General features: G+C 49.0%; 6 protein-coding genes across 6 annotated transcripts; 2 read left to right on the top strand and 4 right to left on the bottom strand.

Moving 5' to 3' along the window:
- Window positions 1-922: 922 nt before the first annotated feature.
- Window positions 923-1698, bottom strand: ACHE_10685S (putative GAJ protein; the record flags this gene model as incomplete). Its single annotated transcript, XM_043282019.1, has 2 exons — window positions 923-1609; window positions 1696-1698. The coding sequence occupies 2 exons, from the start codon at window positions 1696-1698 to the stop codon at window positions 923-925; spliced, it is 690 nt and encodes a 229-aa protein (XP_043131805.1).
- A 2623-nt stretch (window positions 1699-4321) lies between these two features.
- On the bottom strand, window positions 4322-5091 carry ACHE_10684S (uncharacterized protein; the record flags this gene model as incomplete). The annotated part of the gene is made up of 2 exons (XM_043282008.1): window positions 4322-4899; window positions 4956-5091. 2 exons carry the CDS (start codon window positions 5089-5091, stop codon window positions 4322-4324), a joined length of 714 nt encoding a protein of 237 aa, XP_043131804.1.
- A 211-nt stretch (window positions 5092-5302) lies between these two features.
- Window positions 5303-6794, top strand: ACHE_10683A (WD repeat protein; the record flags this gene model as incomplete). Its single annotated transcript, XM_043281997.1, has 2 exons — window positions 5303-5544; window positions 5597-6794. The coding sequence occupies 2 exons, from the start codon at window positions 5303-5305 to the stop codon at window positions 6792-6794; spliced, it is 1440 nt and encodes a 479-aa protein (XP_043131803.1).
- A 1297-nt stretch (window positions 6795-8091) lies between these two features.
- ACHE_10682S (dual specificity protein phosphatase family protein) lies at window positions 8092-8793 on the bottom strand (the record flags this gene model as incomplete). Its single annotated transcript, XM_043281986.1, has 1 exon — window positions 8092-8793. One exon carries the CDS (start codon window positions 8791-8793, stop codon window positions 8092-8094), a length of 702 nt encoding a protein of 233 aa, XP_043131802.1.
- Window positions 8794-12376: 3583 nt separating this feature from the next.
- ACHE_10681A (uncharacterized protein) lies at window positions 12377-12811 on the top strand (the record flags this gene model as incomplete). Its single annotated transcript, XM_043281975.1, has 1 exon — window positions 12377-12811. One exon carries the CDS (start codon window positions 12377-12379, stop codon window positions 12809-12811), a length of 435 nt encoding a protein of 144 aa, XP_043131801.1.
- Window positions 12812-13129: 318 nt separating this feature from the next.
- On the bottom strand, window positions 13130-14140 carry CweA (putative GPI anchored protein; the record flags this gene model as incomplete). Its single annotated transcript, XM_043281964.1, has 1 exon — window positions 13130-14140. One exon carries the CDS (start codon window positions 14138-14140, stop codon window positions 13130-13132), a length of 1011 nt encoding a protein of 336 aa, XP_043131800.1.
- Between the last annotated feature and the right edge of the window lie 506 nt (window positions 14141-14646).

Here is a 14646-nt window from a genome sequence, read left to right as displayed (position 1 = left end):
ATGCCGAGACCAAGGAGAATGAATGCCAAGTTGCGAGATCGAAGAGTCGTGTTGAAGGGAGGGGATCGGTATGGAATGGAGAGCTCAATTCCCCGACAGGTACGAGTTCAAAACCAGTAGTACGTTCTCGAGGCGTTTCAAGTCCAGTATAAACCAACCAGCTGTGAGGTAATTTCCGTACGGCGTCGTCGGGCGCAAACGTCAAGGAGACACGCAGAGATAGGGGGCCGAGATCGCGGGACCTATTCTCCTTCTTTTCTCTTTGTAATTCGTATTTCCAACCAGACAGACTTGGATAACGGGGAGGGGTGTGGTTTCTTTTTTTTTTTTTCGGTCGACTCGCTTCAGGGATTCGAGGAGGAGGAGGGGGGAAGGATTACGATGGAGAGCGTGGACTGGCCGGCCGCATCGTTTCGGACGTGTCGATGAAGCAGGCAAACCAATTTCTTCCCCGCCCTGAAAGAATGAGGTAGGCGCTGGTAGAGTTGAGGGTTTAAAAAAAGCGACGTATCAAAGGTGCAGGAAGTGACGGATCTATTAAGTCGGAATCGGGGATCGATTGTCGGCGGTTGAATACCGGAAGGGGACGGAGACGGAGGTCGCGCGAGGAGATGGAGGACAATCAAGAGGAAAGACGCGGATAAAAGAACACTTTCTAAGCAGTGTATCCCGGTTAATAGCAAATGCAAGGAAGACGGAGAGGAGGTAGAAGGAGAGATGCCGGCGCTGGTGGTGGTGCCGATGAAGGGAAACAGTTCGCGATAAGCAGCGGAGGCGGAGAAAAGGATTCGCGCGTTTGGCACAAGTCAAGCTTTTGCTTTTCTCTTGGTCTCTCCACTAATGTAGCAGTTGGCCCGGATCGTGGGGGTTGATATTCTGACACTGTTGAGAAATAATACAAGTACACACACAGAAGAAACAATTATATCTCCCGCAATCCCTCGCCCTCCACATATTCCTCCCCATAACACTCCTGCTGCACCGCCGCGATAATTTCCCGATCCCCGCCGGCCAGCTTACCCAGGTACTCCTCCAGAATGTAGATGTTGTCCGTCCACTGCTGCACCGTCTGTCGCAGCGTCCCCAATTCGGCCTTTTTCTCCTGCACGCTCTTCCACTCTCCATCGCCCGTAGACGGCATGACAGCCTTCCACTGCGCCTGTAATTGCTGAACCTGCTTCTCTAATACCCCTTTCTGGTACTGTAGAGTGTCTCTCTCATCCTCATTATTTCCGTCACCGCCGGACTCGCCCCCGCCCCCGTTCGCTTCGGCCTCCCGTTTCGCCAACTGCTCGGCCAAACACGATCCCATGTCGTCGTAGCTCGCTTGGGCCTTCTCCACTTCCTTCTGGAGTTGACCGAGACGAGTCTCCCGCGCTTTTTTCTCGTCGCTCCCGAAACACCAGTACCAATTCCCGCTTCCGATTTTTTCCACCCGGATGAGGTTTTCGTCCGTCAGCATCTGGATGTATTCTTTTACCTGCATGCCGTTGATCGAGGCCACCGAGGGGAGCATCTTCTCGAGGTCTTTGAGCGTGTGACAGGTGCGCGTGGCGCGAAGGTGGGAGACGATGAGGTCTTGTTTGGCGCTTTTGGAGAGTTTGGGGGGCTGCATTGCGTTTGCTGATTAGTTATTCGACCTTTTTCTTGCTTTTGATTTCCTTTTGACGCGGGGTGGTGGGGTTGAAGACAGACCATGGTGCTCGTTACTAACAGCTGCGGGGACCGTCTAGGAACCGTAACTGCTGGTATAGATGCCAGTGATGATAGAAAAGTAAACGAAATATGAATAGAGATACAATAAATATCTGTGGTGATTCTGGCGACGATTCAGTAGTTGGACGGAAAAGACGTTGTCAACGCCAGTGAGTGACTGACTGCCCGTTTAGGAAATGGAAGAGGCTCAACCATTAATCCGGAATTTTACTGCCATAAACAAAGCATTTTATTCAACTGGATTCCGAAATATCTTTAACAAAGCTAGTGTATATTTAATTCGAAAATCTCAGCAACGGGGGATCTCGAAAAAGCCCGTGAAACAGAAGATGAAGCTATCACTGTGCTGTGTATCTGCATGACAAGGTAATGATAAGATAGCACAGAGTCAGGAAGGACTATTCACGGTTCGCATACAAGAGATGTTCCCCTATAATACCCTCTCCCTCCCCCTTAGCAGTAACCCTAACCCAAGGAGGCCCTCATTGCGACAATAGTACCTCCCCAGGGCCTTTCGTAGCATGTGGCTTGATTTACTGGATTTTGGCAACTTGTCAATTCTAACATGTCTTAGAAGATTCGTAGCTTTTTTTTAATCCAGCGGAACTGAACACTAATGGTTGCAGGATCTCCGGGAATCACTCCGAGACAAAAGAATGCAAGCAAGCCTTTTCCCCACCAGAGGATCTTCAAAGTGAACTCCATCAAGCAAGGAAGATCGCGTCTGGAGAACGGTAGCGTTGTACTGCGCTGACCTAAACATTCTCTGTATATAACAGGGCTCAATGGTGCATAAAGCCGCTTGCACGTCTAAGCAAGCGAGTTGAGATCCTTCAGATTGTATCTACTCGAGCCTTCATGGAGGGATGCTGCAACGATAGGCAGGACCTCATTGGTGAAGGGAGAGTTTCGATTATCAGTAGTCGCCGTTTGTGGCTAGAAAGACACGAGAATGGTTAGTCATCTAATATGCTAGAGTGAAAAACGAGGTTCAGAAAGGGTCGCTGAGGTATTGCATACATACCTCGATGGTACGGAAGAAGATAATGTAAGTAAAAGAACAACAACATCAGTACCTACCATCCCCTATCCGATTGCAAACGAGATTTCATTGGACTATGACAGGAATAGACTTCACCAGCCTGCAAGCCTTGTTTGTGGAGAGCTGCATCCAAAGATTATATAGAGGCGCCCACGTCCAGGGCTTTCTCGGCCGTCCCTGGCGTTCCTTGGATATGGTATTTGGAAAATATTAAGTAGATACCGCACTAGCCTGAAGCTCTCCCTGTAGAAAACCGGGTATCGTTCGTAATTGTCAACAAGTTTTAGCGTTGGCAAGTTGGTCTGGATCCGAACGATTGTAGATTATATAGCGGCGAGAACGTACGGGCCAATGCATTCACGTTTCGTCACGGAGCACGTATTTGTGTTAACCATCAATCGCAAATTCTCAAACTATTTGACTTCGTCAATGGGTGCGTCCTGCATAGGTTATTAGCCGGTGGAGGACGGTGAAACAAGACCAACAACAGCTTACCATTTTAGAGACGATGGGATGTAAGATTTGAAGAGATATAAAGAAGAGAACAAAATGAAAGCGTGAGTCGCGAGAAGGTTCGAAAAGGCACATGCCGCGTCTCGCTCTCGTTGGATTTCATGCAGTATTCCATAAAGTCGGATAATATGCACCCATCCATGCGGTTTCTAGGCCCCGCAGGGGCAAGATTAGGAGGACCGTCTTGCCTGGATCTTTTCGCTCTCAATAATCACAGAATACCGTTGTAACAGTATCGTAGTATCGGTAGCCAGGTCACACAATGGCCCATAAGATCAGCGAACATGGTGCCGTTCCAGGCGACCATGAAGGTTTATATATACACGAAGCGCAGTCGATTCTGCGTCTCAAGGCTCTGTATGAACCGCGGACTACCTCTTGGAGAGGTTTTGTTCCCCGTTGCGGACAGGGATCGCCATAGCTAACGGTCGAAGATAGCCGTATTCGTTGAGAAAGACTAGGAAAGACCTAGAACCGTCTTCTGGGAGGAGTATTGACTTTATTGTCCGGTCTGCCTGGATTTCTCAGCACTGCTTACCGTTCAAATGCCAAGGGCCAATTCAGCGATGAAATGTCGTGGCCTTCAGCAAGCAGATGTAGACGACAACACCAGAGACAGAACGGTGACGATAGCCTGGGCTTCAGGGGGTATGTATATATACTAGAACGATTGATGGTATGAGAGGAAATGCTGCCCTCGCTTGGTTGTCACATGGCGATTGAAAAGTCTGTCAATCCGACATGGGGGAGACAAAGGGCCTTAATACGCAAAATGGTCGGGGATGAGGAGGGGAAGATAAAGGCGATGGACCAGTTTGCTGCTCGCAGCCGCTCGTCGGAAAGCTACAGAAGCGTAGTAGTATGACTGATATGGAAGAGGCAAACAGTCCTCAATAGCGCTTCTAACATAATATGGTCCAGGCATAATCCTTGGACCCAAACGGACTGCAGGCCAATGTAACGGAAGTAAGAGATCATAATATTATCGCATTATGGGTATCATATTGTAGTGTAGGGATTCAACGGAGCAAATTTCACCCACCCATCGAATCATTCATTAATCTCTACCCGTGGTTTCTCATCCGGCTCCGTATCCATGTCAGACATGAGACGCGGCCTCTTAGTCCGCCTCCTCTTGACCACGTTTTCCAGATCATCCCCCGAGCTGACCAGCGTACTACTTTCTCGTTTCCGACTCATCCGCCTTCTATGTCTCATAGACGGCAGGCGCTCACCACCCGAGATCTCCTCTCCTTCAACCAATACCAAGTCACCAGTTTCACCCAATGACTCCTTCGCCATCTCCTCAAGAAGAATCCCCATTGCAATCAGAGCCGTCTCATCCATGCTCTGGTAATCATCTTGTCCACGATCAATCGTGGCATGGTCGTAGAAGTCGGCTGTATAGGCATGGATCGACTCCAACAGTTCGGAGCTGGGGAGCGGGCAAGTAGACGGGAGGTTCTCGTGCGCGAAGTAAAAGTCTGTTTCCTCGTAGCGGGTGGGCGCATTTAGTCGGCGGAAGAGCACTTCTTCGGGTCGAACTGGGTTTGCGCTGGAGGATGTTGTATCCCGGTATGTGGAGGAGTAAGGGACTGTGGAGAGGAAGCCGTGGGAATTCAGACGGCCTACAATGAATGGTCAGCGCATTAATACCATAATAGCCAGAAGAAAATAGATTTACCAGCGACAGCATCATAGACCGTGGCTTGTCTCTTTTGTCGCGATATTCCGGTATCGAAGGTCTCGTCCACTTCATGTTCCTCTGGAGGCTGGACGAAGTTATTCTGGCTCAATGCCAGAGATTTCCCGTAGGACATGGCCTGGTATGCATTTAATTCGCCCGTGCCAAAGCATCGGGAGTTTTCAATCCATTGTTTATCCAAAGCAAGAACAGTTTAGTTCATCAATTCTTTCATGTGGTTGAGATATCCCGGTGCAATATTTCTCCGCCCCGCTGACGTCGTGGTGCCTGGGTTAGAGATATGATTCTCAAGGGGTCGCTTCGGTTATGGATAAAAGGGCAGATGAATGAATTCATATATTTTGAACAGGGCCCTTGGGTCTATCTCACCAACTACCTTCCATGTCGCCCAAACTACGCGCCTGGTTCACCACCTTGAGCCCGCTCCCGGCATTCGATTCGCCAGTCGCAAGCCTCAGCAAGCAGGATATACACAGGAAGACGGAGATGCAGGGGATCCGGGGAACGAGATACTGGCGCACAAGTCTGGTGTAAATGTTCTGGCGATTGACCAATTCGAGGGACGATGGTAAGCGACTGGCCTACATCACCTCTTAGATTGCTTTGGCTAAGCTAGACAGCATGGTATCCGGGGGCGCAGACGCATCAATTCGACTATGGGACTTGGAAAGTCGTGGGTCAGAATTGGACCACATCCACACGGCGAGATCATCCGTTACCAGGGCCTCACACGAGGGTGCGCACACCCATGCCATCACGTCCATCTCAATCTATCCCTTCGATCCAGTCCCATCTACTGTGTTGACAACCTCGCATGACGGCACTCTCAAGCTCTCTGTCCTGGAACCGGAGGCGATTACACCAGTGCATACCTTCAACCTGGACTGTACGCCATACTCGCATTCCCTCTCGTCGCATCCGGGATCGACGCTGCTCATCGCAGTCGGCACATCCGAGAAATCGGTTCGACTACTAGATCTCCGCACTGGTTTATCGACACACGGTCTTCCAGGACATAGTTCGTCGGTATTATCTGTCTCATGGGCACCTCACCAGCCGCATATCCTTGCCTCCGCCTCTGCGGATAATCGGGTGATCATCTTCGATATCCGTCGAGGAGGGCATAACTCTGCCATTGCGACTCTCGACATGGACGATGCAGTGGGTATGGTCCATCCACAATTAGCCCCATCCTCCTATCAAAGCCGTCCAGTGTTCTCGCGACATGCGCGCGCGCATAACGGTGCGGTGACTGGCGTACGGTGGACATCCAACGGTTCGCATCTGGTGACTGCCGGTCAGGACGCACGTATACGAGTCTGGGATGCGACGACAGGCGCAAACACACTGGTGCATTTTGGCCCACGCGTACGCAATAGCGCATCCTCGCATCTAGCCGAGCGAGTTCCCCTGCTCATGCCACGGGGTCTCATGGCACCAGGGCATGAAACACTGCTCTGGCCCAACTTCAGCGAGAAGGACGATCGTGGGGAAATCTTCATGTTTGAGTTACGTGATGGGTCGTTCATCAAGCGTCTAAAGGTGCCTGGACTCATGGCCGGGCGGCAGCAATTCCAGGGTCGTTCGACTGCCCTGAGTGCCGCGCGGATCAACGCACTCACCTGGCGAGGTAATGGAGCATCTGGTGAAGGTTTGGAGATGTTCTCAGCGCATGGGGATGGGACGATTCGATCGTGGGTATCCAGGGAACCCGAAGGAGAGCCAGGTGAGGCCGAACAGGCGGAACAGGCTGATCGGAAACGTAAACGAGACGTTCTAGAGGAGATTTATCAGGGGTTCATAAATAACAATCCATAACAATCATCATATTAAATACAGTTCTACAAAAACACTAACACAATAGGTTCATCACCCGTCAATCCCTGTTCCTTCAATCGTTTCGCCCGTTTTTTCAAAAGATTCCTTGTACTGCAGTTTCGGTGTTTTTGTCTCAACGTCCTCGTAGATCTCATATCCCGTATCCTGCCAAACTTCCAATTGCATTATGAAGTTTAGATTTGGTCTCAGCCTCCGCTTTTCACCATGGCCAGAGCGTCGGAAAGGTGCTTTCGCATGAGATAATATTTGTGGTCCCGGGGTTGTCACTCATTTCCCGCCAGGCTAAAATAGCAAGAGAGCCCTAGTAGCAATCACTAATCAAATAAAAACGACATGGTAGACTTTAGACCAGAGGAAGTGAATAGCAATCAATATAGCTTATGTCACTCCGCAAAAAAATAAAGACAGTGACTGACCGAACTACTATGTGTATACAGACTATGGGCAAGCAATAGCAGTGAATTAGTGCATACTGCAAAATCTGAGCGTTCAGTAAATCAACAGACTTATAGGGTTATATATATGGCAGTGCCGGCTCTTCTAGTTCCCTCCTTCCTGTAGTCTAATCCTGCATCTACCTCTCCACGAATACCTTCCTACAATCACTCAACTAACAACCCTCCGCAATCGACCTCGGCATGGGTACCCAATGGGTAGAGGTCTCTGCCCATTACCCATACCCATAGGCCCATGGGTAACCCATCAAATACCCATACATGCATAACTTTCCTAATTAGAATTATAATTCGCTGATTCAGCATAATAGGTTAAGTTAACCAATGTCATGCAAAATGTTATTTCTAAGTGTACATGCTGTAAGGAAAATACTCTGGAATTACTCAATATTACTAGCAAAATCATATAAGTTATGCAAGTCACGGGTGTTTCTATTTTGATTAGGGTTTGGGTCAAATGGGTATCTGCTTCAGACTACCCATTAAAAAGCGCTCATTCTGGTGATGTTTACTGTTTGTCCTCGAAACAGAGTTTCCGTCCTTTTCTTTGAAACCACATATCAAAAGTCAACCTACAATCTTCATAATCGTCGATTATGCAATAAGCAACATTGAGAAATACGAAAGTCTCCTAGATATCCTCGAGTTCGAGTGTCCCGTGCACAACCGCCAGTCTATGCCCACACTTTGGGCCAGGTCAACCTCGGGGCCAAATCTGTCGATATGAGACTGTCGGGTATAAGATAATTTCTTGACGATATCGAAACTCATTACAACCAACCATAACCAAACAAGTGAGGACTTGCCCCCATATCTGCGGCCTATTCGTCTAACTGCATGTTTGCAAGCATGGCTTCAGTTCGTGCAGACTCTGGCACAATCGGCTCATTCCCCTTCAAGCCCTTCTCCTTCAACCTCTTCGTCCGTCTTTTCAAAAACTTCTTATACTCCAATTTTGGAATCTTTGCCCTACCGTCCTCATATACCTGATACCCCGTTCTCTCCCATATCTCCAGTTGCTCCCTGAAGCCATCATTTGGCCTAATTTTCCTCCGCTTCGCTTTAACCCTTGCCATGGCATCTTTTAGCGGTAGGCGATACTTCCGCATAAGATAAGCAATCATGATGGTAGCAGAGCGCGAGATGCCTACATCACAATGTACCAGGATGACGTTGGGCGAGGTTTGCGTCTCGGGGATTGCTTTTGACTCCTTGGTTTTTGCTGGTCGCTCAATTTTCAATGAGCACATTCGCTCAATGAAATCACAAGCCTCAGTCATATGCTGGAGTAAGTCTTGAGTTGAGCTATCAAAAGCAGGAATGAACAAATGGCGTTCTTTGGGGATGAGTGCTCTGTTATATGGCAGATCCCAAATTTCAAAGCAGCCGGTATTGATGGAAACCAAGGTTGAGATCTGGTGCTCTTGGAGAGTCAAGTACCTGGTAGAGCTGCTCAAGTTTCCCAAGAAGAGATTGGGTTCGATCTCGTCCAATGACGGGCGGGAGTGTACCATTCTGTTCATATTGATAAGAGTATCGCGGCTAGGTGCCATGGGATATCCTGAGAGATGAGCTTGGTTAAAACAAAAGTGCAAAGAGCAAAAGGATTGCAACTCAGATTGTGATAATTTCAAGGGGTAATAAGGTAGATGGTTGCGGGGAGAAAATGGAGGCCGGATTGTTTGGTTGCCGGCAGGCAACAAGGAGTCATAACCAGGCTGCCGTATCAGTATTCCTATTGTCTACGTACATGTAGGTTAGTGTTGTAATGAGACTGTCAGAGAGTGATGCACCCATAGACCAATATACCTGGTCATATCGATTATATAGAACGGGCTGTCTAGAGTATCAAGCACCTAGCGTAGCACGAAAGCTCTGGACGATGGGCGAGATGGCGCATTTCATTGCTTTTCATTTCCTCAACAGTGACATGGGCGATGGCCTGATGGTTTCATTTTTGTTTTCAGCTAACTTTCGAGTGAATGCTGATTCATTCATTGTTTTTCCAAATATGCCAGCGAAGTAAATCGAACATTTACCCACCATCTATTTATTCCCCTTTTCAAATAAATAACATTTATATCCTTTTCCTTGATACCACGTAACAAAAGTACTATCTATCACACAATAAACAACACCGAGAAGTGCAGAAATCTCATGAATCTCCTCGAATTCAAGGGTCAAATGGACACCGCCATACTGCGTCTAGGCGAGACTTCAAACTGATCGTCCAAGACGATGATATGGTTATTGGGCCAAGTGGACCTCCCAAATCCGTCGGCATGAACTGCTGGGTATGAAAAAGGGTACCGGATAACCACTGCTAACGAGCAATATCAAAGGATGCCAGTATCTCTTGGATTTCTCTGGTTAAAACTCCTCATTAAAACTCCTCATTAATGAACAATATTGTGGGGTTACGGATGTTTCTGGCCAATCTTGCAAGACGGGCCCAATCTAAGGCCGAGGTTAAGTTAATCGCCATGAGACTACCAAGTATCCGTGAATCTCTTGAGAGACTGTCGCAACAGGCCATCTGATATAGCATGGAATACAACAGTATCGTGTTCGAATTTCTGGAGAGTGGGTTTCCGGCGGTCTATGGGGCTCACTATCAAATAGTACTAATATGGAACTTGATGGCAAATCCTATGCTTCCATGTCCAGTCTGGGGCAGTTTTCTGATTGATGATATAGCACCATCATCTAAAGCATATCAAGAGCGTCAACGGTGGAGAAGCGGTAATCCAGACTATGAAAACCTCAAGCCATCTATCCGAATATCATGTCTTCTTGATTAACATGTTCAAAACCTGCATCTGGGGAGGCCTCATGTCATCGGACATGTGGTCCTCACTGCAACCATGTGTTTTTTTTTTTTTTTTGCACTCAAACTCCACTAGTAAGTACTACTAGCTGACTCGGCACTGTATCTGCTCACATTGAATCTCGCAGTCCTTCTTTGTTTGTTCCCCCAATGCGTTATTTTTGTCTTCGAAGCTAGGTTCAGGGAGGCAAAATCGGCTGGATAAGATTTGAGTTGGAAGCTCCGCAGTCAAAGATGGAAGTGTTGTATCACAAGGTTCAGAAACAAGCCATATGAACTTCCAGTTTATTCACTAAGAAGTAAAAAGGCAGGTCACCATAGCCCTGATATTTGACACTGTGCTGGAATTCAGATAACCCAATGGACCCGTATAAGAATTTCAAACCGGGCCTGGTTGTTCCTGATTTGGGATGGCTTGTCGATGCAAGCAGACAAACCATGAGCGACAGCAGCTCTCTTGGGTGTGCATAATTTCCCAGCACAGCCATCGAGCGCCACCTATAAAGGACAAAGGGATAAGCTCGACACTACGCCAATCGTTTATGGTATATATCAAGCTCCATCTGCTAAATACCCTATAGCCTCATACGTCGTCGTGAAGATTTTACCAAATGCAAGTCGGATCGGATGAATTCCAGGTCACCATGAGTACGACATTAGCAATACTGAGCGTTACAAGCAACTCCTCATACTACTTGAGGAGTAGTTCCCACTTCAAAATGACGACCACTAGCTCATGCCACCGAATATTCAACAAGGGTGATCAACGTATGCGACATTTCCCGCTGAGCGACACCTCCTTCCGGAGTCCGATTTTTCCGCCAACGACGAGCACAAGCGGCGGCGATGGCAATAGTCCGATTCAATAAATTTTTTCAGGAGACTTTACATCAATCACTGAATTGATGAAAACAGTACCCAATTTTCGCGCTGTGACACGTGCCATCGCCCTTTTCCTTGATGGTGAAGGAGAGTGAAAGTAGGGACTTGCGAAATCAATCACCGCTATGTTCGAATAGCCCGCCATTATCATTTGACTGTGAGATTCAATACATGAGTGCAACCAAAACCTGCGGGTTAATCAAGCCACCGGGCATCAGTAAACTGGAGGAGCGAAAGAAGATTTTTTCCTGACGTGCCCTGGTCTGTCTCCGGCTTCCGCCATGGACAATCGGTCTCCCCAATTAACCAGGGACCCAGGGGTCCGTTGGTATGTTCCTTTTGCCGGGGGACAACAGCGAGCAAGATCACTGCCGCGCACGTGGTCCCCAAGTCAGACTGTCGGATTCAGACAAGGTAGTCACGCCAGGAAAGCTATACAGGCACTCTTCCCTCCTTAAAGTAATGACAACTAAGAATTGAAAAGCTGGAGTACTTGCTTACGCGAGTTAAATAGCCCTGCGGGAGTCTGTCATCAAGGCGAATAGGTTGGACAGCCGGATTCAATTTGGGGTGGCATGGTCAGAACTGTGTTTTTCATGGAGAATCGCCAGTTTTGAATTTATGCCATAGTTTGAGATGCGTGTCGAAAATCTTCCAGGGGTATCATCAGTCGCCTCAACCCTATGGCGAGACAACTTGGCGCTAACTGCTAAAGTGTGTCGACGGCACTAGCACAAGTGCCACCATCGGCATCATAAGAGATAGAGGTTTATTGGGACCGTCAATGCGAGTTGTGCTTCAGACACCATTAACATCGATCATTGTCGCTTGGTTGTGATAAACCAATCCGGTCACCGTGTGCATGCCAGAAGACCGCGTCGATGTAGACCACTGGAGGATTGTTTATGTACATTAGTAATATACGCATAAACCATCAGCATAAGCCCTCATCAAAACACATGCTCGGACACGGTCCGATTTAGGTCCTCTTCACCCACAGTGTTCACCCTAAACCTAGTTTCCAACTCCTATTCCCAGTATAATAATGATCAAAACCTGAAACCAGTATGATAGCTCCATGATCCTTGTCTTCTCCAAGTACTGCCCGGTTGCGTGGCCAAAACTGATATCATCATCTCATCATGAGGACCAAGGAAAACAGCAACTACACTGTGACATCACAGAATGGGTTTAGATATATATACAGAGGCGTTGCGGCGGTGGTTGTGGTTTTAGAGAATGAAACATTTGGTACTTTGCATTCTTGATCTGAGATATATATCTGCGGTTACATATACTTCAGCATAGCATACATATATATCCTACCACCTCAACACGAGCAACCACAACTCTACAAAACATCTACTCGCTACGCAGATAACAAAAACGAAACCAAAATGTCCTCCCCTCACACCGGCGGCACTCTCTCCGAAATGGCCCCCTCAGGCACCACCATTCCCAACAACGCTGGCATCCAAAACACAATCCCCTCCGTCCCGCGCCCCGACCAACGCTCCGAAAACCCGCAATTCGACAACGCAGGCCTCGCTGAGCCAACCTCCGCCTTCGCAGCTGACAACGCCACCGATCTGCCCCGCAGCACTAGAGACGTGGGCACTACGGGCGAGGTGGTCACAGGCACGGGGAATAGTATTGGGGCGGGGGTAGAGAGGAAGAGGACGCAGGGAGCGAATGATCCGGGGGCGAGGGGGGATGTGAGAAATTTGAAGCATGGGAATTTGAATCGCAGTGCGTTTGAAAGGTTTGCGAAGGAGGATGAGGATTCGTGGGAGAAGGTTGGGGAGCATTTTGGAAGGAACGCAGGGGATTGAGGTGCTTCTTTGACTGCTATGTATGTTTATTGTAATTATTGTACTGTAAAATGATTATGGGCAGTCGTTATGTTTGTGACTTGACCGAATATTGAATTTACACTACTCCGTACAGCAAATTACATTGCAGAAGAGCTATGATTGGAATATCGCTGAATGCAAAGTACGTAAATCTCAATTATGCCAAAATAATAACATTGTATCAAATTATTTTAACCCTTCTACAGGAGTGAAGAGAAATCAACAAAGACAGGATATTATACGGTACACAACCAAGCTTATGCGATACAAAACACATTCGATCAAGCTTGATCGCACTTAAAGAGTGGAAGCCAACAGACCAAGCAATCCGCAGACAGCAGTAACAATGCCAGTGTTGGGCACGAGGTGAGCACCAGCACCGGTGAACGAAACACCAGCGCCAGGGGTGCCGTAGGTGCCGTGGAAACGAGTACCGTCGGCACCGCTGGGGTAGGCAGAAGAGGACGAGGGAGTGTTGGAAGCGTGCAGCTTGATGGAGCTGTGCGACGAGGAGGGCACGTGGACAGGGATGACGTTGTAGCTCATAGGTGCGTGGACAGTCGAGGTGGAGGTAGCCACGGGCCCGTGAGCGGCAGTGCTAGTTGGGGCCTGGGTAGACGCCGGGATCAGGGCTGAGTGAGCCGAAGAGGTATGAGGCGCATTCACGATGTGAACAGCGGAGGACGTGTGAGGCACGTTGTCAATGTGCGCCGCAGACGAAGTATGAGGAGCTTGGACAGTAGAAGAGGAATGCGCGACGTGGGCCACAGCAGGGGTGGTAACCGGAGCGTGGACAGACGACGACGACGAAGACTGGGGTACGTGAGCGGCCGGGTCAAGACCGATTGCGTGCGATGTGGGAGTGTGCTTGTGCTCGTGCTCGGGAGTCACGGTCTTGGTGATAGTATGGACGACGTGCTCAGTCCGGGTCGAGCAAGTCGGGACGGCAGAAGGGCCGTGGTCTGCAGGCCGGCCCTCATTCAATCCCTCGCTGAAGAATGGATCGCTGTCAATGCTGGGCGCATCCTCACCAGGACGGAAAGCACGAGCAGCGTGGGCCATGGGAGGGTGTGCAGCAGGACCAGGGCCACCATGGGGGCCACCATGCGGTCCGCCGGGCGGACCACCGTGAGGACCACCGTGTGGGTGAGGGGGATGATCAAAGACATCTTCAAGGCCGTGTTCGATGTGGTGTTCGAACGGCGAACCGAATTGACGCTTGGCGACGTCCTGGACCTGCGCCTGGGCCTGCACCTGCCCCAAGGCAGCGAGGATGGCGATGGGGATACCCGCGCTGAAACCCTTCATTTTGATAGTAGCTGATTAAGAGATCGTAAAACGGTGATAATGAGTGACAGTGTTCAACAGAAGGATGGATAGCCGCAAAATGAATGACAGAGCAATGCACCAGGCAATCAAAGGATAGTAGCTTGATGGGGAACTGGATTGTATTGTCCAGGACATCATCGTGCCTTTTATGAGCCTGATGTTTCTGTGTTTTCATGCCATTGACGAGTGGAATGTCGCATTGGCGTGGTAAACAAACGTTGTCCTGCCGAGAGATTCGCCTCCAAGAATGGAGCGTCGGACGACGAAACACTTTGAACTTGACATCAACAAGCGCGATGGCACGGCATTCTTCATTGGAAGAGTAACTGGAATGTGCGGGCGTTGTTCCTGCGTAGTCTATACCCTTTACCGTCACCCCTGCGACGTGCCTTGATCGACCCCCTGCATTCTGGATCGAGGCACCATCGGGCATATTTGTATCGGAGAGCTCCTCCTAGACGCACGAGATGCCCATCGACTACCGC

The sequence above is a fragment of the Aspergillus chevalieri genome, chromosome 1 (genome assembly GCF_016861735.1).
Source record: "Aspergillus chevalieri M1 DNA, chromosome 1, nearly complete sequence".
In the NCBI taxonomy this organism is placed as follows: domain Eukaryota; kingdom Fungi; phylum Ascomycota; class Eurotiomycetes; order Eurotiales; family Aspergillaceae; genus Aspergillus; species Aspergillus chevalieri.
Note: the sequence above shows the minus strand (reverse complement) of the source record. Positions and strands in the feature narration are given on the sequence as shown.